General features: G+C 33.5%; 2 protein-coding genes and 1 pseudogene across 7 annotated transcripts; all 3 read left to right on the forward strand.

Moving 5' to 3' along the window:
• The first annotated feature begins 567 nt into the window (after window positions 1-567).
• On the forward strand, window positions 568-7,944 carry LOC100809799 (nuclear pore complex protein NUP98A-like; annotated as a pseudogene).
• Window positions 7,945-10,086: 2,142 nt separating this feature from the next.
• Window positions 10,087-14,242, forward strand: LOC100810331 (uncharacterized). 4 transcript variants are annotated; one of them, XM_041005784.1, is made up of 7 exons: window positions 10,087-10,207; window positions 10,308-10,510; window positions 10,606-10,786; window positions 10,866-11,042; window positions 11,156-11,239; window positions 11,934-12,015; window positions 13,542-14,242. In XM_041005784.1, the coding sequence occupies exons 2-7, from the start codon at window positions 10,323-10,325 to the stop codon at window positions 13,982-13,984; spliced, it is 1,155 nt and encodes a 384-aa protein (XP_040861718.1). In that variant the 5' UTR covers window positions 10,087-10,207; window positions 10,308-10,322; the 3' UTR covers window positions 13,985-14,242. The 4 variants fall into 4 exon arrangements, with proteins under 4 accessions (XP_040861718.1, XP_040861719.1, XP_006589231.1 ...); XM_041005785.1 differs by having other exon boundaries at window positions 10,866-11,033; XM_006589168.4 differs by having other exon boundaries at window positions 10,102-10,510.
• Window positions 14,243-17,918: 3,676 nt separating this feature from the next.
• Window positions 17,919-22,973, forward strand: GBSSIa (granule bound starch synthase Ia). 3 transcript variants are annotated; one of them, XM_006588298.4, is made up of 14 exons: window positions 17,919-18,199; window positions 18,286-18,644; window positions 19,522-19,602; window positions 19,705-19,803; window positions 19,927-20,016; window positions 20,324-20,387; window positions 20,479-20,579; window positions 20,667-20,776; window positions 20,892-21,135; window positions 21,236-21,412; window positions 21,494-21,685; window positions 21,789-21,875; window positions 21,957-22,085; window positions 22,441-22,973. In XM_006588298.4, the coding sequence occupies exons 2-14, from the start codon at window positions 18,309-18,311 to the stop codon at window positions 22,555-22,557; spliced, it is 1,827 nt and encodes a 608-aa protein (XP_006588361.1). In that variant the 5' UTR covers window positions 17,919-18,199; window positions 18,286-18,308; the 3' UTR covers window positions 22,558-22,973.
• Window positions 22,974-23,449: the final 476 nt, after the last annotated feature.

Raw genomic sequence — 23,449 nt, forward strand, 5'->3', positions numbered from 1 at the left:
TCGGAAACCAAGAACTTTCAAAAGCTGATTCGACTAGGAAAAAAAAAACGAACAATATATTTTGTGTGATTTTTGAAGGGTAAATTAAACAATATGTTTTTTTTTCAAAAAAAGGAAAAAAAAAATAAAAAAAACGCCTACGACGTGGGTAACCCGCTATTTGATAGACGTAAATTTAGAACTATGCGATTTATATATGACTTAAATTTTAAGCTATGTTGTAAAAAAAATTAAGCTTTATAGCTTTTATATATATATATATATATATATATATATATATACACATTTACAACCAATAAGGTTCAGAGTTGTCAGATGACTAACTTCCTTAAGCAACTTCACATGGGTTTGATTTCCTTGATTGTGTAAATGGAGAAAACTTGGGTTAGTTACATGGCTTCCTGCCGCGTGAATACCTTCATTCAGTAAATTTTTATTCTTTTTTATCTCTTTATTCTCCTCTTCATTTATTCATCTTTTAGTATCTTCCTTCCAAGCGCTACCGTGTGATTTAAGCAATGTAATGTAGCATTGCATTCTTCCGTGTTTTCTGTGTTGCACTCCAAAATGCTGAACGCTGCAGTAGCTTGCAACGTCCTTGGCGTCATAAGTTTCAATCCCAACTCCAAATTCTGTGTCTTGATCAATTTTTTTTCATTTGCATTGATCGCGTTTGGCTTTGTTTGCGTAGGAGAACGTGATTCTAGAAGGAGAACTTTAACTTCAGTTTCTATTAATTGCTTTCTAATTCTGCTTAATTTTTTGCATATAACTTTTGCCTTGTTCATAAAAAAAGAGAGAAAAATAATTGTTTTGCGTGTTTCTTTCTTGCGTTTTTATTTTCTGTATTATGAAATAATTGAAAAACAAAAACACTAATGATGATTTAATGTGATTGCAGTTGAGGAGCAACACGTATCACTGTGTTTGGAAAGTTGTAAGGAGGTTGGTTCAACAAATCTTAAGTTTTGCCGCCTCCTGTTTTATTATGCTGTGCGTTAATTTGGTTTCTTTGTGTGTTTTATTAGGCCAAGTATATTTCTTGAAGTATTATGGTCTTTTTGGTTCGTTTGTTGAATTTGGAGAATAATCGTTTTATCATTTTATTACCATTCTTTGTTGTTGTTATTGCTATTTAAGTGTGTGTGTGTGTGTGTGTGTGTGTATGAAGGCTGAAGATGACGTTAATTTTTTCTTGGTTACTTTCACTAATCATTGATAAATTGGAATTATTATTCTTTCAACAGCTTTTAGGCAGGCATCGTGGAGCCCTTTTGGCTCTCAATCATGTTTTGGGCAGAACAATTCAAGTAGCAATCCTTTTGCTCTTAAGCCATTTGGTAGTACAACTCCATTTGGCTCGCCAATTGATTTTGGAGGTTCTTCCACTGGAGTTGCTCAACTGTCTTCTCCATTCGCTTCAAATACAGCATTCAGTTCTTCATCGTCACCAGCTTCAGTAGTTCAGTTCCCTCTTTTTGGTCATCTTCAACTCCTGATTTTGGTAGTTCATCGTCATCATTTGGTGGTAAGTGTGCATGGAATCCTTTTCCTCATTTCATTTACACACCATGTAGTTATTGAATTCCTATTCCACCAAAAAAAAGGTTATTCAATTCCTGAGTTGGTTATATCTAAATTGTGACCATTAGTATCATTTGACTCGTTTTCTTCCTTTTTCATTATGTTAGCTGTCAGTTTTCTAATTCAATCTGAGAATTGATTTTCTTGCTTTCTAGGATCATCAGTTTTTGGTCAGCAGCCTGCTTTTGGAGGCTCTGAATCTACTTCTACTCAAACAGGACCATTTGGTGCCACCCAGCCATCACAACTAGCATTTGGAAACAGCATATTTGGTTTCTCAACATCTTTTGGTGCATCATCTCAACCAGCATTTGGGGCTTCAAGAACATTGCATTTGGCACTTCAAGCACTCCATTTGGGACCTCTAGTACTCCTGCTTTGGGGGCCACTGGTACCCCTTCATTTAGTTTTGGATCCACTCAAATTGGTCACTCTTCTGCATTTGGTAGCAGCAGCCCATTTGGGAGCACTGCCTCACCCTTAGGAGGTCAGAGTTCAGCATTTGGTGAGTTCAAGAACCATTGGAATTTTGACTGTGGTACATCTATTTTCAAGATACAAGGAACTTCAATATCTTTTGCAAATATAGTTGAAAATCATCTTCACATATTTCTCTTGTAGGATTGCACACTCCGTCATCAACTTTTGGAAATACTGATATTGGGCAGTCAGGTTTTGGAGGTCAACAACGGAGTGGCAGTAGAGTAGCCAGTTACATGGGAACTACTGAAGCAGATAGTTATACCTCTGGAAAATTGGTGTCCATATTTGCGATGCCTATTTACAAAGACAAAAATCATGAGCAACTAAGATGGGAGGACTATCAATTGGGAGATAAAGATTTTTTTATATATAATAAACAATTTCATAATTTTTCTGGCTTTTATTGCTGTATGGTGACCTTGATTTAATCTATTCTATAATTCAAATTTAGGTGCACATTTGGGGTGCCAATGTCTCTTGTATTTGGTCATGGAGGAGGTATATTTGGTTCATCAAGTACATCTGCATTTGGCACTTTAAGCACTCCATTTGGGGCATCTTGTACTCCTGCTTTTGGGGCCTCTAGTACCCCTTCATTTTGGGCCTCTACTTTTGGATCCACTCAAGCTTTTTCTGCATTTGGTAGCAGCAGCAGCTAATTTGGGAGCACAGCCTCACCCTTTGGAGATCAAAGTTCAGCATTTGGTGAGTTCAAGAACCATTAGAATTTTGACTGTGATATATCTATTTTCAAGATACAAGGAACTTCAGTATCTTGTGCAAATGCAGTTTAAAATCATCTTCACATTTCTTTTGTAGGATTGCAAACTCCAAGATCAGGTTTTGGAAATACTGGTATTGGGCAGTCAGGTTTTGGAGGTCAACAACAGAGTGGCAGTAGAGTAGCCAGTTACACGGCAACTACTGAATCAAAATTGGTGTCCATATCTGCAATACCTATTCACAAAGACAAAAGTCATGAGCAACTAAGATGGGAGGACTATCAATTGGGAGATAAAGGTAAACAATTTCATAATTCTTCTGGCTTTCGTTGCAGTATGATGACCTTGATTTAATCTATTATATAATTCAAATTTAGATGGACATCTCTCTACTCAGTCAACTGGTCTGACAGGCTTCAGTTTATATCAATCATCAGCCAATTCTTTCTCTACCACAACACCTAATTCTAACCCTTTTAAAGAGTTCAGCTTTTTCTTCTGGATTTGGAACTTAAGTTGCTCCTGCTCTCAGTTCACCAGCTTTTGGTTCTTCATCATCAGCAGCAGAACCATCTATTTTTTGCTGAACCCCATCTCCATTTGGAGCTAACTCTTCTTCAACACCCAGCTTTGGGCAATCTTTGTCCCTGTTTAATACTGCTCCTGCTGAGGCTACATCTTCACCATTTGGCAACACACAGTCATCCTCATTATTTAGTTCTGCAGCCCCTAAAATCGAACAGACTGGTTCTGCTTTTGGACAGTTTACTTCCCATTTTGGGCAGACTACACCTTTAAGTCAATCAAGCTTGTTCAGTTCACCTTCCTGGCTTGTTGCAAGTATTTTGTCATCAATTGCAGCTTCGGTGGCACTCCAGGCATATTTGGTCAGAATAATTTTGGACTCACGTAAGTTACTAGTATCTTTAAGGTCTTGCTAACCTAGTTACTTTATACCCCTTTTAATGGTAATATCTTTTTTTTATATTTAGTGTTCAATCGTACTCCTACTTGAGTTGTAGGATTAGAGTATTTATTCTGTACATTGGTTATAATGCGTGCCATCCTAAGATTTATGTTCCAGTGTTTGCTGTTATGCAATAGAGTATTAAAATAGACTTTGTAAACCTTCTGGATGAGTAGTGTCTAAATCTTTCAACTGTTGTTAGAACTTAGAAGTACTTTCACTACATGTGCAGGTGTATATATATTCAAAAGCTACTCTTAGTCTTTGTTATTTTAATGAACTTACCTAATTATTTTTTTAGCTATATTTTACAATAAAATGTGCTGGCAAACATGCCCTTATTGTTTTTTTCAATGCCATGTTCAGGAAATATCTCTAGTGAGGCATGTGTAGCACCTCCTGATAGAACCAGTTCAAAGGATAAAGATAAAGAGAGTACGTGCTCTTTGTGAATTTCTAGCAATTAGTTTATTTAATTATAAAAGATAGCCCTAGTTTATTGATCTTCTGTAATACAATTTTTTTGCACTTATTGGACATTGGTTGTTGTGCTCTTAATATTATAGCAAGTATTATCAAATCACTGTGATTAAACAATTTTTTAAATGATGGATCATTAAAATGATTCATCCAAAGATTTGTGTTCCAGTGTTTGCTATTATGGAATAGAGTATTCAAATTGTTTTGTAAACCTTCTGGATGAGTAGTGTCTAAATCCTTCAACTGTAGTTAGAAGTACTTTCACAAGTTACTTTATACAAATGCACAGGTGTATATATATTCAAAAGCTACTTGTAGTCTTTTTTTTATAATGAACTTACTCAATTATCTTAGTTTTTTAGATATATTTTTTTAATTAAAAAACCTTTACCATAAAATGTGCTGACAAACATGCCCTTATTTTTTTTTCAATGTCATGTTCAGGAAATATCTCTAATGAGGCATGCGTAACACCTCCTGTTGGAACCAGTTCACATGATAAAGATAAAGAATGTACGTGTTTCTTATGAATTTATAGCATTTAGTTTATTTTGCACTTATTGGACATTGATTGTTGTGCTCTCAATATTATAGCAAGTATTATGAAATCACTGTGATTAAACTAATTTCTAATTGATGGATCAATAAAATGATCCAAAGAGTGCAGTAGAAAATGGTCTTGTCAAGGAGCAAGCTCGGCCTATAACGACAAAGCAAACATCCAATGGGAGCAATGAAGATCATTCTCCACAAAAGGCAGACAGTGGTCACAGAGCTGGTGAGGATTCCATTGTATATGAACATGAAGCTGATGCTGAGGTACTAATGCCAAAACTTCGGCGGTCTGATTACTGCACACTGCCTCGGATGCCTGAACCGGTGGCCAAGGAAAGAGCTGAACCAGGATTCTGCTGTCATGTTGAGGACTTTATGCTTGGAAGGCAAGGCTATGGCAGCATCAGATTCTTGGGTGAGACCGATGTACGAGGGCAAGCCCTTGAGTCTCTTGTTCAGTTTAACACTCGGGGGGTGATTGCATACATGGACAACTCAACAAAACCTCCTGTGGGACAAGGGCTGAATAAGCTTGCTGAGGTAACACTACTCAACATTAAATGTTTCAGCAAAAGAACTAGACATCAGTATTTAGAAGGGGTCAAAGATCGAGAAATACAAGGAGATGCTCAAGAGAATGGTTGAGGACCAAGGTGCTGATTTTGTATCATATGATCCCATTAAAGGAGAGTGGAAGATCAGGGTCAAACACTTCAGTGTCTACAAGCTGGTGCCTGGTAGATGAAAACAGTTAGATAAACGATCACAAGGTTTGGTCCATTTGGTTTGATATGGTGGAGGACAAAAGTACAGTTGATATAGTTTTAGAACCAAAGTTCTGCTTTAAAATGTATTTTTGTTTTTTTCCTGTCAATAGTGTGGATATAGCTTCTTTTTTTTATCCACAAAAATAATAGTATATATTAATATGATAAAGCAGTACAAGGGGTACTGTTATATATACAAACATTAGTCTCCCATGCAGAGGTTTGGTTCCCTAATACAAACTATTCAGCACGAACTAAGGAACCAAAACTCAGACTGTATAGTTTACATAGATTATCCCAGCACCTACTCCTAATTCCCCCGGATTACAAAACCCTCTCTGATATTGCTGGACCAATAGTAGAAAGGTATTTCAAATCCTTTCTTGAGGTTTCTCAGCCAAGTCCAGCAGAAAAATATGGCATCCTCCATCAGCTTGTTGACGTTGAAACTGTCATTTGAAAAGACCAATCTATTTCTGTGGTGCCATACACACCATGTTAGAGAAATTCACCAGATGAGCCATCGTTGCGAATTAATACCAGGAAAGCTACTGCAGAATGAGTGCTGAAGAAAGTGTTGTCTTGGATTCTGCGGAAACACTCCCACCATGCTTATCCAAGATAAGGATTCCCACCAAAGCGGCATAATTTTATGGCAGCTGAAAAACAGATGGGCTGCCTCCTCTTCCTTATCTCAACAAAATGGGCATAATTTATCAATGATGTCAACATTTCTTCTACACAAATTGGATTTAGTGGGAAATCTATCCCGTAATAATCTCCAAGCAAAAAACGCAGCTTTACTTGGAATTTTCAACTTCCATTTGTCATGAAATACCCCATCTATATTCTCATCTCTTGAGTCCCTGTCAAGCAGTTTGTATGCGCTGCATACAGTGTATAACCCAGTTGGGTCACTCAACCACACCCACTTGTCTTGTTAATGAGCATTTATGTTGAGTCCTTGGATTTCCTCCAAAAAATTGGCAACCATAGGTATCTCATCAAATACGGTGCTTTTTTTTTTTCCTTTTCTACATAGTCGTTAGTGGTGAATCAGCTTGTTGCTAACACAAAATTTTGATTTTCTTGGTAGATTTCGTTGCTGAATCATTTCGTTCTTTATGTGTGTTTGTTTTCTTTTCATCGTTTGTGAAAGCTTCAATTCACTCTTTGCTTGCTTCAGAAAATTAATCTCATATTTTTTTTTTAGGAATTAAGTTAATTTTTGTGGAAATTTAGCAGAAGTGAAATGAAATGAGTAATTATTTGATTATGCAATGATAAAGTAGTAGCAATAGAACTTTGGCCTCGGTTAAATATGCTTATGATTTTTAAGTTTGACATTAATTTGATCTTGTTACCTTATGGCTTTATGGTTTCGTATCTTTTAAATCCTTTTGTTTTTAAATTATATGGTTCTTGTAATGCACAGTAAAAGTTATTTTGTTGATAAACCCTTGCAGAATGTTCTGCAACCTTTCCAATTCTTGATACAACGTTTCCTTCAAGCTCATTTGACAAAGGCTTCAGTCACTAATCACTCTGAGAATTCTGCTCATCAAACTTACTCATGTCGATATCTCTACCTGTAAGTTCTCAGGTTTATTGTAGTAGACTGTTAGTAATCAATGAATATCTAGCTTGTAAGCAATGCATACTTTTCTCAATGAGGAAACACAGAGAATTTTAGTACGGATTGTTTGACTTGTGTTTCTTTTAAAAGACATTCACGTATTTTAGGTCAACAATTACTTTCATACTCCCTCTGCGGCATTTTCCCTTCTATAATGCATCCCTCAATTTAGAGGAGCCAAATTCAAACCTCCATTTTACTTTTGATGAAGGTTCTTAATAGAGTGATTTTTGCATGATAGGCACAAGTATTTGGACTGATAGAGTTATTTGAAGAAGGTTCTCTAACGCTTTTCTCACGTAGCTCATAGATTAGACTGAGTCGGTGAGGATTTCTTCAATAGTGGTTGTTACGTGCCTGCCTCTTTTCCTAGCAATAAGTTTTCCCGAGCTTAGTTTGCTAAGAACATGGTTTTGCTAATCAGTTTCTGTTCAATTTCATTCAAGTGGTCTTTATTTACAACCATTTAGTTTTCTTGCTTATTTCTTTGAGTTGCATGTCAGTATATGTTGTGATTTGCCAATTGACATGCATGCTTATTTACAACTTACAGGTCTGCTATTGTACAATTTCAAGCAAGGAGGAATTTGATGCTCGAGAGAGTCTTGTCATCCATTCTGTGGATTTGAATAGCCTTTATGGCTATGAAGGTGTGAATGTTGGGATTCATTTTAACAACTGGAGATTCATATATTGAAAACTAATTGTATCTGAATGTTATATGTGCAATAATATACTTTCTTTTTTCAAGAGAGTTTAAGAACACAGAATCACAGTTCAAAAGAGACGATGCTTTTATAGGATCATTCATCAATGCTTGTTCCTTCATGGATATTGCTACACAGTTCTGGTTCTTTTAGTTGAGGGATTCACTGTAATCTGGATGCAGGGATTGATTGAAATACGTTGTGTTGTGTTTTCCTCACTCACGCTATTGCTCTTACCTTATCAAGTATGTATAGTTCACATACAGGTCCTAGCTCACTTAATCAGGTTGATGGGTAATATAATCTTTGTCAGGGAAACATGGTTGATCACTTTTGATAGGATTTTTTCCTTCCAAGCATGATTTCTCCATTCACATAGGGACCGAATTCAATATCACTCAAACCAAAACTTGTTGGTAAACTCAATTTAATATTTCTATTTCAATTTTAATGCAATTTGAAATGGTGCTAATCTTTAGGAACTCATTCAATAACCAAATTTCACTTTTTTTGAAAGTTTGAAAATTATAACATTATAATAATAAATAATTTTAAAGATAAATAATCTGCTCTTAAAAGTAATGATGTAAAGTATATTATTTATTCCTATTTTATCAATTTGGATTAATTAAATAATTGATTGATTTAAATCTATAATTTTTTATGAATTTTTAAGAAGAAAAATCTTTAATTTAATTAGCTAATTAATTAATGGTCAAAATATTTTGAAATTTGAATTTAATAGTTTATTATCCAAAATTAATTTAATTAGTTATTTCTTGTATTATTTATAATATCTTTTAATCATTATATTAATGAGCAAAAATATTATGCTATATTATTGTTGATTACATTATTTAGAGTAATAGCATCATAATTTATAAATATGTCAAGATTTTATTAGTAATATTAAGACTGAAATATCGTTGTTCTAGGTTCCCAATATATAAAGAGTTTTAGTCTAAGTCTTTGTCATCAATGAGTGTCTATTATCTTATAAAGTGATTGTTAATGTGATACTTTAGTTTGATAGTGACGCATCAATCAAGTATATTCAGACGTGGCATGATTTCATCACAGATGACTTGTCACGTAGTCAAGTCATATTTCATGTAAGTGAATACTTAGTAGAGTGTTTTAGATTATGATTTTAAAAATAATTTTAGCATAAAAACTTATGAATTTTAAACGACTTTACAAGAATGTAATGATTTTTAAAATTGTTTTAAAAGACTTTTATAATTAAAATTTTATAGTTTAGAATTTAATAGATATATAACAAATGAATTCTCATTTAAAATTATTTTATAGATTTATAAGATTTTAAAGAATTTTTTAAAACATTCATAACTATGAGAGTGAAAAAAAAAAAACAAATAAATGATAAGATTTGGATAACAAATAAATTATAAGCTAGGGTAACACTTCTAATACCCCACCACTTCACCTAGGCCTTTTCACAAACAGCTGGTGTACATATATTCATAAGAATAATAAAGGTGCCATTCTTATTATTGCTACCCCAATCCCACAAAACCCATTCAACACCTTAAGGAACTAATCGTCCTACAACATTAATTAGTGGTATAATATGCTGGTTAGTGGTGTTCAATAAGGTCCAATCAAATAATAAAAATATTGTTTTTATCACCTTTTATCAAATAATAAATTAGTGGAACTAATCGTGCTACAACATTTTCCAATAATTCTGTAATCGTCCTATAACATATGTTGGTCAGTGGTGTTCAATCGGCAGTTAGAGCACTGAGAATTATACCACTCCCCTTTTCCCAATAACACCTCCACGTTTTCACAACCAGGATTTTTTTATAAGTTCTAAAAAATTTAATTGAATATCAATAGATTTTATTATACTTTTTAAAAAATCTTAATTATATTAATTGAATATCACAAGATTTATCTTTATCATTTAAAAATCTTATTTGAATACCATAATTTTTTTTTATAAAAAAGATACTTTAAAATTCTAATGAAATACCCCTTAACATTAACAAAGGAGAATTAACAATAGGATTGATCCTTATTTTTTTAATATTTTATTTTTAAGAATGAATATTTCATCGTTCCATATTTTTAGAAATTAAAATAGATATTCACCTATTTTTTGATTGAAGGAATAAAATTGTGGTGTTTATCGCAACTTCTTAACCAGTGGGCTTAAGACAGTGATTAGCAAGATGCTTAGTATTAAAGCTAGAAGGGTTAAAGAAAAATATGATGATAGTGGTTAGGAAGGGATGTGGGCCTACGATAATCGGGGATGATGTGTAGTGACCACTTATCTGGTAATCCTTATCCGTATTGTTATTCTCTCTCTCCACCAAATTCTGGCTGGGATTGGTTCTTCCAATAATAACCATGCCTCCTCTTTTCCGAATTTTTCAGATACCCACATCACTTATGGACATCATCACTGACCTCGCCATGTTCATTACTCCGCTTTGGATTGCGGTTATCGTCGGCGTCGTCGTGGGCTGGGCCTGGAAGCCCAAATGGGCCTTTCACCCCAAAGACGCTCTTCTCAAGTTTCGCTCCCCTCGCCCTTCCAATCCCCAAAACGACACCGCTTTCACCTTCTCCACCACCAGGCTTGTTTCCTCCGAGTTCCCAATTGCCTAATTATTTCATTTCTAATTGCTAAGTTGTAATGTCATGCAATGTAACATTTCATCTCTAATTTCAGTTCCTCCGCGCGTGAAAAAGACGCGAGTGCGAGTGCGAGTGCGAGTCATTTAGTGACGGAATACGATTTGCTGCATCTGTGGAAGTTGGTTGAGGAAAAAGACGGAGGGCCGGCATGGATTCAGATGATGGACCGTTCTACCCCGACCATGAGATATCAAGCGTGGCGTAGGGATCCTGAGGTACGCCTTACCTTACTGGATTATTTCATTCCCTTTGTAGTTGGTTGAATTGAGTGAGGTGATGGTGTATGTTTGTTAGAGTGGACCGCCGCAGTATCGGAGCAGAACAGTGTTCGAAGACGCGAGTCCTGAGTTGGTGAGGGATTTCTTTTGGGACGATGATTACAGGTTGAAGTGGGATGACATGCTCATACATGCTTCCACCATTCAGGAATGTGTCCTCACTGGAACAATGATGGTGCACTGGGTGCGCAAGGTTAGCTAGCTAGCTAGCTAGCTTCTTCTACACTCTTTGTAGTGAAAGTTGTTTTGTGAGTTTGTTGGATTCTCATGTTAATGTTGATGTTGTGCAATTCTGGCTGGCTACAGTTTCCCTTCTTTTGTAGTGACAGAGAGTATATCATAGGGAGGCGAATTTGGGATGCTGGACGAATTTACTACTGTGTAACTAAGGTCCGTTCGTATCAAACTAATTGCTAATTAAATGCCTTCTCTGTTTGGACAAAATAAGTTTTTTCATAAGTTCAAATTTGGCTGTGTATAAGTTTAAGTTAATTTGCACAAGTTTTCTCATAATAGCTTTTGGCTCCAAAAGCTGATATTTAACTTATGCATAAGTTAATTTTAGTTTACAGTGAAAACTTATTTCATATCTTTTCTTTGTCTTATTTTCTTTTCCTATAAGTCCTTATGGAGAAATTTACCCAATTAAGGTCTAAGTTTGATTTTACTCTTTTCTTATGTCCATTCTGAAATTAAGGTTGGGTGGGTTAGCTGGATTCTTAGATTGTGTAATGCTTCAATTGGTTTGTGTTTTTTGTTGAGTCCTTGATACTAGTTTTGTTTGTTTATTTGGACTGGACTGTGTGTTGAGATGCTATTTTGTTGTCTTGGCTTGTCCGTAAAGAGTTAATAGCTAGTTTTTGCTAACCTTTTCGTCAGCCTTGTTATAATATGAACACTTGACTTGAGCCTTTGGCAGTATTAATTAGACTTAACTTATTCGAATTACATAAGCTATTTCCAATTTGAAACAGTAGCTGGTTGGTAATTATGACAGTGTTCTCATTCTTTCAGGAACAATCTTTTATGTTATACATATACTTCTGGATTGTGATATTGACTTGTGGTTGTTTTGCTTCTTCAGGGAGTACCTTGCCCCTCCATGCCAAGGCATAACAAGCCTAAACGAGTTGATTTATTTTATTCAAGCTGGTGTATTCGTGCAGGTAACAGGCAGTTTGGAGCTAATTCTAAAAAACACTCTTTATTTAACTGTCATTTCACGTGTTAATAAATTATTAATGTGTGTACATATTAAAAATATAAGCTATGGTTTTAGAAAAGCTTACTAATTTGTAGTTTGGAATTGAGTACTGGGAAGTGGAAGTTTCTTCTGTATATATATATATATATATATATATATATATATATAATTGAGAACAAACTCAATGGAGGCTTTCAGATATTCCATTTGGAATGATTCTCTTGTCTTCGGAGAAATAGTATAGTTCTACTTCAGAGCCTTGAAGTTCACATTCAACCTTTGTGACACATGGCTTACATTAGACATATTAGATTGTTACCCTTTGCTATCTTGGTGATTTTGTTAACATCCAAACCTTATCTCACCTTAAATGGATCAGCTCAATGTAATTGAGCTCTATTAAAAACCACAACTTAAGTGAAGCCATTTAGAGCAAGGTCATTTTAATAGTTTCTCGATATTTTCTGAGGTTGTGTTCCGTTCTTTTTAATTGGGCTGGCTACCATTTGTTACACTTTTCACTCTGGAGCTTCAGTACCTTGATCATTAAAGAAGACTAAAAAGAAGCTCTAGCCAGCCCAATTAAAAAGCCCTTTTCTTTTTAGCCAGCCTATAAACTTTCTCTTGTTTGCATTCATATCATTCTTGATTCCATTTTCTCTTGTAATTCCATTCATTTAGCTCAGCATCCTCGTCTCTGCTGCAAATTTTATTTTTCTCCCTTTGACACTTCACTGACCAAATTTTGCTACCATACTTCATGTTGTCTTATAGATGTGATGGTATTTTTATTGGCTGGTCTCATATTATATTTAAAATGTGCAACTTGTGGGTATGAATTATGATATGATCCCCAGTTCTCATCTCTGTAATATTACCAACTTGCAGCTGACTGAACTGGCATTCCATGTTCTGTCTACTCCTACTTGGACTCAATTTTAGAATTTGCTCCTCTCTAATTATCAATTAAGAATTAGCTATTGTCTAAAAAAACTCTTTTAAGATTTGGAATCCAATTGGGATTCAATTGAACTGGTTTTGGTTTAATATAAACGATAGAACATAATCTTAAGTATAATTTTAATCAACACGATGCCCGAAAATCTTTTTTGGGTTTTCTATTTTGTTCTTTTTGGCACTTAGTGTGAAAACATTAAATAAACCCATTAAATAATAAATACTAAATGACTTTGTATTTTAATATAATAATAAATACTTTTCTCTGAATAAAAAGTTTTTATTTTTTACTTCTCATGATGTGCCAATGGGTTGGTCTAATGCATTGTTATGGGGCCAAATTTGAACTGTAATATGTATTACTAGTACCCCTGGTACTCAATTAATATATCATATTATTTTTGCTGAGCAAAAAAAAAAATGATGTGCCAATGGGAAAATAATAGAAAACCCATTTTTAAATTTTGTATTTTTTCATTGTGGTTTTATAGACAATAGAGACTTAAGCACATCTGTTGCCTATATATACAGTTAAATCAAGAAAAGATGACCAGCTGACTTCATGTGAAGTGTTGTTGTTTCATCACGAAGATATGGGCATACCCTGGGAAATTGCTAAGCTTGGAGTTCGACAGGGTATGTGGGGAGCTGTCAAGAAGTTTGATCCAGGACTACGGACATATGAGAAACAAAGGGCTTCTGGTACCGCTTTGTCACCCTGTGCACGTGCTGCTAAGATCAACACTAAAGTAACCATGGATAATGTGAGGTCTCTGGAAAACACGATCAGTGACTTGTTGGAGACTGAAAATCAGGATTCTTCTGACAAGCCAGGTGGAAGGAACATACCTAAGCTTTTAATTGTTGGTGGAGCCATTGCTCTTGCCTGCACTCTTGATCAAGGACTACTGACTAAGGCAGTTATATTTGGAGTAGCCCGAAGGTTTGCAAAAATGGGAGGAAAGAGGTTGTGATACATTGCGTTTTTTGCTTTGAGAAATTGCCAGGCTCTGGCAGTAGAATTAGAAATTGAGATGTCACTTCTTGCTTTGGAGCAAGTGTTTATTCTGAATCTAGTTGGCAGCCGTGGTTCAAGAAGAATGCTATTATTCTTTCTCCATTTGTATAATCTATATGAGGCGGCTTATAACTGGAAATAGCTACATTGTATCTTTAAGTCATTAAAGATTATCATGCTGCAGGAATATCATCAATTTCCAGGTTTTTCTTTAGTTCATGTTGTTTTACTGTTAGCCCTCTCTGCCCTCTTCTTTTTTACCCCTTTGTTTGATCTGTATATCATCTTTTTCTACCGTTTGATACTGAGAAATACAGTGAACAAGATATGGTAGCTCTCAAAATTTCGTTGCATGAATGTTTATTCTGTTTGTCAAGTCCCAGTAGATAAAATGAGAAGACCGGTATTTGATGAATATTCACGGTCAACAGCCCGCAGGGTAGGTGGTTGAATTACGATTTATTTATTGGGCCTTTAATCGTGATAGTTAATATACATTTTTAATATTATATTATATATTAATAATGTACTTAGGTAAAATTACAAGAAATGAAAGTTGGATAAAAATTTTAGATTGTTATTGACCTAACTGGTTCACAATTTTTTTTAGTTAAATTGGCTATTTTCTATCATTGGTTGACGTAAATTTAATCTAGAATAAAGTAGAATTAGGTTCATTAGAAATGGAAATTTCATCACAAGATATGTTAAGTTCAAATTTTATGTCTATCATTTTCTTAAGAGTTTGTTTGGTATATGGAATTTGAATTGTAAATAGAATTCTAACTATCAGAATTGAAATTGATCCGAAATCATAATTTTTATGTTTAGGTTGCCTAAAAAGTTGTGCAAAATTATAATTTGAAGTTGAATTGTAATTAAGCGTAAAATATCATGTGATTTCATAGTAATAGATAAAAAAAAATGAAATGACAACTGCCTTAAACTGACTAAAAATTAGAGATATTGATAAGATCAAAATTCTCACTTTACAACATTTTAATCAAAAGTAAAAGACCAGAAATACTCACACTTTGAATCAATTAAAAAAATGTTAAAGATGGGAATTTTTAAAAAATTCAGTTTATTCTTTATTCGAAGTGAAAAAAATCAGGTTATGTAAGAGTAACTTTAACACTAAATTTTCCTCCAAAAAAAAAATACACTAATCTCTTGAAAAAAATCTCAAAAAATAACTGTAACGGTAATTTTATTCTTTTTGGAGAGCAATACTTTTTTTTTGTATTTTTAAACCATAATATTGGTACAAAATTGCTTTTTCCAAAAATAATAATAAATCTTTGTCAAAAATCTCACACGCACAGAGATCTTTTCTAAGTAAAATTAGTTGCTCTTAATTTTTCATGGGTGTCACGGTTTGGCTATTTTTTTTCTTGTTATCTTACTTTTTTTAAGCACATATATTATTGTGGGTAATAATAAAATATAAATGTGTAAGACTATGGGATTTGTTTAATTCTGTTTTAGATATTGAATTGTAAGTTGTGGTATAGGATTCATTTAAGAATTTTTTAAAAACAATAAAAATAATGTGACATTATGAAAAAGTATGACAGTATATAAAATAAAATTTAGCATCATGATAATGAAATAGCCCTAAGTTTTTTTATTATATATTTTTCTCTGCACACAGCACTCGCGCACACACATTAGCAAGTTATATATTTGAGAGTATTTTAATAAATATAAGTTGTAACTTAGTTAAATATTTATTCTAAAATATTATTGGGACTATATATACACATTAATATATTCTCGCTTAATTTTTTAATAAATTATTTTCAAATGAATATATAGCAAATTCTATTTATATAATTTTGGCCAATTCAGATTACAACTTGTTAAATAATTATAGCACTCGAGCACACACATTAGCAAGTTATAAATTTGAGAGTATTTTAATAAATATAAGTTGTAACTTAGTTAAATATTTCTTCTAAAATATTATTGAGACTATATATACACGTACATTAATATATTCTCGCTTAATTTTTTAATAAAGTAATTTAAAATGAATATATAGAAAATTCTATTTATATAATTTTGGCCAATTCAAATTATAACTTTTTAAATAATTATTTTAAAAAAACAAGTAAAAGTATATTATTACTTATGATTACTATATATTCTCTTCTCACTTCTTTTTAACGGTGCATTTGGTTCAAAAGAAAGGGGAAACGAGATTATAACGAGAACAAAGATGAGATTCTTTATTTGGTTTTAGTCGAGAGAAACATTATATAGATATTAGCCATCATATGATGAATGTGTTTTGAGTGTAACCGAGGTAGTTAAGCCATAAGTGAAACCATTGCATTTTTGCATAAGATTGGTTCTTTATTTTTTTTAAAAATTATTTTATTCTTTTATTTTATTTTTAAATTTAACTCAATGTTACTCTTTCGGATCAATGACAATTTTCGGTTTTAATTAGAAAATAATTTTGAAACACTTTTTTATTGACTAATAATGTATCGTGTTTTATTAGATTTACTTGTAAAAAACATAATATAACAAAAATTGTTGCTCTTGAAACACACTTTTTACATGATTTTATAGTATTTGACTTTTTTTTTTAACTTTTGTTGGATTTCATAATTTTTATGTAATGAATTAAATATGATAAATTAAATATGATAAATTTTACATCTTGAATTAGTTAATAAATAATTTAAAATAATGTGTTAAAATTGAAAATAATCATTATTTTAAAAGGATAACATTAATCCAAATTTAAAAGATAAATGATCAAATTAAATCTTATAAATAATAAAGAAATAAAAAATAGGTGAAGATCTGAAAACTAAACAAATTGAAATATATACTATCGTTTTAAAAAAATAGATGTATTTTTAAATTCACATTTTATATATATATATATATATATATATATATATATATATATATATATATATATATATATAATCATGAGAATCACTCTCTTACGCTTGAGAATATAAAATATTTCTTTATTTTTTTATAATACTTAAAGGGCCAAAAAAAATAAAAAATAAAATATTAAAGAAAAATGACTAAAAACATAAAGGAATAAAAGAAATTGTAGCCTATATCAATATCATCATTGTCCAATAATCAATACAAAATAAAATATAATAAAAAATATTCATTTAAAAGTTTAATATTAATAACTAGATAATTTAGAATAGATTAAATTTAAGTAAAAGTGTTGAAGGTAAGTTTGAAACCCCACCCCTATACTCCAACAAAATACCAACCACCGAGCCAAATAAATTTTTTTTTGTATTCTTGATAATTAATTAAAAAATAAGTTTAAATTGAAAACTGAAAAAAGTTTAATATTTTAAAATTGAAACGGCAACAACTTAAAATAAATGTTTTAAGCATGAACTACAAGGTAATAAAATAAAACAAATTATGTACTCATAGCTAGTGATCATGAGTACGTATATCGATAGTGTTTCTTCAATAAAAAGAAAGTTCATTTATATGGTTATAAACAATGGGATACGCCTTGAAGTTTTCAATTAATTCATTCTGTGTTTTCCAGTACTGCATGTTTTTTAGTTTCCGAGGAGATGTGGTGCTGCTGATTTTTGTTTGATAGCCGATGAATCAGTATCTCATGGTGGGGCTTTTGTTGGTCCTTTCTGCATGCCACTTGATTATTTTTCTCTAATTTGTTTTCCAAGGCACACAATTATGTATTTTTCAAAGAAGTTTTTGACCTTAAAAGGCAATTACTCACACCATATTCATCAGAATCCCATGTGGTATATATGGCCCACTTGCATGAAATCCCTCACTACTGCCACGTGTTGATACACAGAAGGCCAAGGAGGGAGGTTCTGTACAACTACAAATGCCACTCACATGACCTTCGTTGAAACCACTCAAAATAACACTGAGAAGCCATTATTTCAGTTCAGATTCATTCCCTCAACATTTGTTGTTACTTTTACTACATTTACTATCTCTCTAAATGATGTCTTTGATCTCTTCTCTTTCAGTTGTTCAAACCCATGTTAACATCAGATCCTGATTTGTTGCTCTATTTATTTTACGCTCGAGACTAATTTACTTTACACTATTACTACATATACTATTCACTTCCCCTTCACTTGTTTACATCGCAAACCTTCTCTCTCAATACTACAGAAGATAACGTACGGTATTATTGCTTTCATTTCGCAAGCTTCTGGTAGAACAAAGGGTATTATTATTATTCTAAGTTGTGATTTTTGGTGTGACATGCAGATTGCAGAAGGCGTAAACCAAGCATGGCAACAGTGACGGCCTCTTCTTATGCGGTGTCAGGAAGCGCGTGTCACAGCCACCGTGGCGCGTCGAGAAGAGAGGCCAAAGTGAATTCTTTGGCTCAGGTAAGTCTCAATTATGATGGGTTGAGATCCCTGAACAAGCTGCACGTGCGAACCACGCGTGCGGCCAAAACCAAAACCTTGTTGTCTGCGAAAAGTAACAAGAGTGGACATGACGGAGTTTTGGGGAGGATTAAATGTGGGATGAACATGATCTTCGTGGGGACTGAGGTGGCACCTTGGAGCAAAACCGGGGGACTTGGTGATGTTCTTGGAGGACTTCCACCAGCGTTGGCTGTATGTGGATTCATCATTGTCTTAATTCTCTTACCTGTTCTTACTTTGATCTTCTTACCATTTATCCCTTTTAATTTCACGCTTTCACGAGTTATTCTTAATCTATCATTAAACCCATTAAAGCTTAGGGTTAAAGTGCAAAATAATACAACAAAGATTGATCCAACTGTTAAGAAAATAACTCATATTCTACAAGGATTTGGATTCAATTTCTGCTGCTGATATAAAAATCTTGATACTGAATAATATGTAATTATTTTTGTGTAAATATACATTGAATCTCGAAGTCTGTCAGATCAGTCTTCAAAACTCAACTTACTTAAATTTTTTGTCAGAAGAAAACTAGAAAATAATATATTTCCATAGATCACAAGACTAAAATAAGTACAAATAAAGTACAAGAATATGGTGATCATTAAAAAAATACAAGGAAGTTTGGTGTGTGCCTGTCATCTAGAGGAACAAATCACGTAAAGTTTGATTTATTTGATTTTTTAAAGTCAAAAGGTGCAATTTATTTATTATTAGTAGTAGTCCTTACATCTAATCTAATTTTAAGAATTCAAAAGTAATAAAATTGGAAAAGCAAGTATATATTACATCATAAATATAAATAGTGGATGCTTTTTTCCTCAATAAAATCTTACATTTTTTAGTTGATTAAAAAAAACAGAATTGAACCCTGAGACCTATGTGTGTAAAAAAAAAAAAATCTATTAAGAAAAATTAACTCAAATAAATAAATCGTACTATCAAAGAATTGCTCCTTAACTTCCAAGTGGAGATGCCTGGTTTCATCCAAAAAAATAGACCTGAGGATTAATGTTAACATTCTTCTTCTTATTATCTGATCCCTGTTTTGTGCTAATTAATATAGGGAAACGGACACCGTGTTATGACAGTGTCACCACGTTACGACCAATACAAGGATGCATGGGACACTAGTGTGACGGTGGAGGTAACTTTTTGGTTCTCATGTATCTCACTGTATAAATCTATGAAATTCTTAGTAAATGATTGAACTGTTTCGTTTTTTCATTCTTTTCTTCCGTGTTGGTAGGTCAAAATTGGAGATAGAATAGAAACTGTCCGTTTCTTTCACTGCTACAAGCGTGGAGTGGATCGTATTTTTGTGGACCACCCGTGTTTCCTTGAGAAGGTTATATACTTTTGTTGGCATCAACCATTTCACACAATGGAATACTTATAGGATAGGAGCCACTGTGACCGTGGCACCTTGAAGTTAATAAATTGACATTTTTCTTCCATTTTGATTTTAAAGGTATGGGGCAAGACTAGGTCAAAACTCTATGGCCCTAGTGCTGGAGTAGATTATGAAGACAACCAACTTAGGTTCAGCTTGTTATGCCAGGTACCTTATTGTCTGGATAATTGCTCAAATTTCCATGTCCTCTGAATCATAATTATCCATACTCTGTCTGTTTCAATTGATTTAATTTCTCAAAGAAATTGTAACCAAAAAAAGTTCTCAAAGAAATGGCAACGGGTCATGTATTTCCGGACATTGCTGACTACATTTATGTTAGCTGGAATTTGAATGACCTTAATGTTTGTTGAGAGTACTTATTTGGTACTAGTATTTGATAGCTGAGAATTACAACACATTTACATTTATTGACTTTGGATGTGACATTATCAATGTGTTTAACAATTTTCAGGCAGCACTTGAGGCACCAAGGGTTTTGAATTTAAACAGCAACAAATATTTCTCTGGACCATATGGTATGGTTCTCTGGTTTTTTCCTTGATCTTTAATCGTAGGTTAAGCAAAAACTTCAAATGTAGTTTACAAGCTTTTTCTGTCTTTTGGCAGGCGACGATGTAATCTTTATTGCCAATGATTGGCACACTGCCCTTCTTCCATGTTACTTGAAATCAATGTACCAGACCAGGGGGATTTACAAAAACGCAAAGGTGAGAATTTATTTACTTTCTGCATGTTTGTCTTCACCATTCATTCTTTCTAGGTAAACTGACTTTCCTTTTGACTCATCATGGCAGGTTGCATTTTGTCTTCATAACATAGCCTACCAGGGTAGGCATGCCTTTGCAGACTTCTCTCTTCTCAATTTACCTCGCGAATTCAAGGGTTCTTTTGACTTCACTGATGGGTACGACGCCATTATCTATTCCAAAATAACTTACAACATGTTTTTGGTTTATTAGTTTATACACTTGACTTTTATATATCCAACCATGTAAATGTTTCTTATGTTTCATTTTCAGGCATGTTAAGCCTGTGAAGGGAAGGAAACTTAACTGGATGAAGGCTGCAATATTAGAATCGGACCGAGTACTCACTGTAAGTCCATATTATGCCCAGGAACTTGTTTCCGGAGAGGAAAGAGGTGTAGAATTGAACAATATAATTCGTTCATGTGGCATCACTGGTATCGTGAATGGTATGGATAATAGGGAGTGGAGTCCAAAAACTGATAAATTCATTGATCTACACTACGATGCAACAACTGTAAGTAGTATCTTTCCTGTTATTAAATATGGTTTGCACATTGATATGGAGTTATGGACCATAGAAATTAGCACATGCTCATCAAAACTGTCATTCTTAGGTCACCGAAGCAAAATTACTGCTGAAAGAGGCACTTCAAGCAGAGGTTGGCTTGCCTGTTGACAGGAATATCCCTCTGATAGGCTTCATTGGTAGGCTTGAAGAGCAGAAAGGTTCTGATATTCTTGTGGAAGCTATCCCAATGTTCATTGACCAGAATGTTCAGATTATGATTCTTGTAAGTGTCTTGTTAATCCATATTACTGATTCTGCTACCAGAGCAAAGTTATGCTGATGTTTCATATCATTTTCCTTTCAGGGAACTGGCAAAAAGGTCATGGAGAAGCAAATAGAGCAACTAGAGGAAATTTATCCTGACAAGGTTAGAGGGGTAGCAAAATTCAACGGTCCCTTGGCTCACAAGATTATTGCTGGAGCTGACTTTATAGTGATCCCAAGTAGATTTGAACCCTGTGGTCTAGTTCAGTTGCATGCCATGCCATATGGAACGGTATAGACTATGCCCCTCTTTTTCTCTTTTTCCTTCTCATCTACACCTTGGTGTTCCCTTGAAACATTTTTTGACTCTTCAAACATCAAATGTTTTGTGACAGGTGCCCATTGTTTCCTCCACTGGTGGACTCGTTGACACCGTTCAAGAAGGGTATACTGGATTCCACATGGGAGCATTCAACGTAGAAGTAAGTAGTGTAGAAACATAGCCTTGCATAATTTTGATAGAGGAGCGAATCGCAAAGATTATAACTGGTGTTTTTCTGTAGTGTGAAGCTGTTGATCCAGTTGATGTGGAAAAGTTAGCAACTACTGTAAAGAGAGCCCTTGGAACCTATGGTACCCCAGCCATGACACAAATGATCCAGAACTGCATGGCCCAAGACTTTTCATGGAAGGTAAGCATGCAATTAGCTGCTGTGTGAATGTGTTTTGCTCAAAACCGATCTAATAATGATAAAATAACTAAAAAGCTTTAGGCTATCCAACAAAATATTATTTGCTATTAGTTTTTTAAAATAAAAAATACCTCACATATTAACTAAAGATCTCACGTATCAACTAAAGGTTTCAGGCATCGCTCTTTTCTTTAAAGTAAAAAATATTTCTCTAACTTTTTTGCTTTAGGGTTTTGCTTACAGCTCACTGCAAAAAAAACAAAAAAAAAAATGTTACACGTTATGTTATGCCTCTAAGGCATGAGCCATGGAGGGAAATGCTGTTTATCTCATCATTGGGGTGATTCTGATGCAGGGACCAGCCAAACAATGGGAAAAGGTGCTGTTGAGCCTAGAGGTTGCAGGCAGTGAGCCTGGAATTGATGGTGATGAGATTGCTCCTCTTGCAAAGGAAAACGTCGCCAATCCTTGAGCATAACCATTGATAACCTGTTTTTGAATATGGCCATCATTGTCAAGAACGTTATCTAATACTTGCCAGCATTTGATTATAGACATAGCCACCTACACATAGTTGGATCAACAATTTCTAACGAAGGAATGGAACTTTAATTTCAAGCAAAGCATAAAGCTAACAAACATGGAGGTTTTTCATATGCAAGGTCTTGCAATCCGTGAAATTTGAAGCATCTTAGTGGTAAAATGCAGCATAAGTGGCCTTTCAAAAAAAAATATGCAGCATAAGTGAATAAATGTCAATCCAAATGTATGCTTCCAAATCATAGGAAGGAGCATGCATGGCATTTTTTTTTCTTATCTTATTGGCATTAGTCTCACTCTTTATGTACTCTGGAAAAAGTTTTAAAGATATACACCATTTCGTGAGTTCATCGAGATTTGACACACACACACATATATATATATATATATATATATGGATGTTGATTTCCTTGCAGTTTATTTTAGGATGCCCCCTAATGAATTTGACCATAAATTTTAATGGGTACTTTACTTTGGAAGTCGATAGTGTAAAAACATTTTTTATACATAAACAATTGTTTAACCTTTAATCTTATCATCATTTATACACCAAAGGATGATTTAATTTTGATACCCTTAATTTTTTATAACTCGGGAACTAGAAAGTAATATCATTTGTATATTTTGAAAGACTAAAGTAAAGTTTTCCCCAAAAAATGGTATACATTTCGAGAAACAAATCAAAAAAATAATTGTTCATTTTTTTTAAAAAATAAACTTAAGAGTGTTATGTAATCTACATATTGATTTAATTAAACAAACATACTTATTACAAATCGCAGTTATCATCTATTTATAATAATGCCTACAAAAAAAATTATGAG

The sequence above is a fragment of the Glycine max genome, chromosome 10 (genome assembly GCF_000004515.6).
Source record: "Glycine max cultivar Williams 82 chromosome 10, Glycine_max_v4.0, whole genome shotgun sequence".
In the NCBI taxonomy this organism is placed as follows: Eukaryota; Viridiplantae; Streptophyta; class Magnoliopsida; order Fabales; family Fabaceae; genus Glycine; species Glycine max.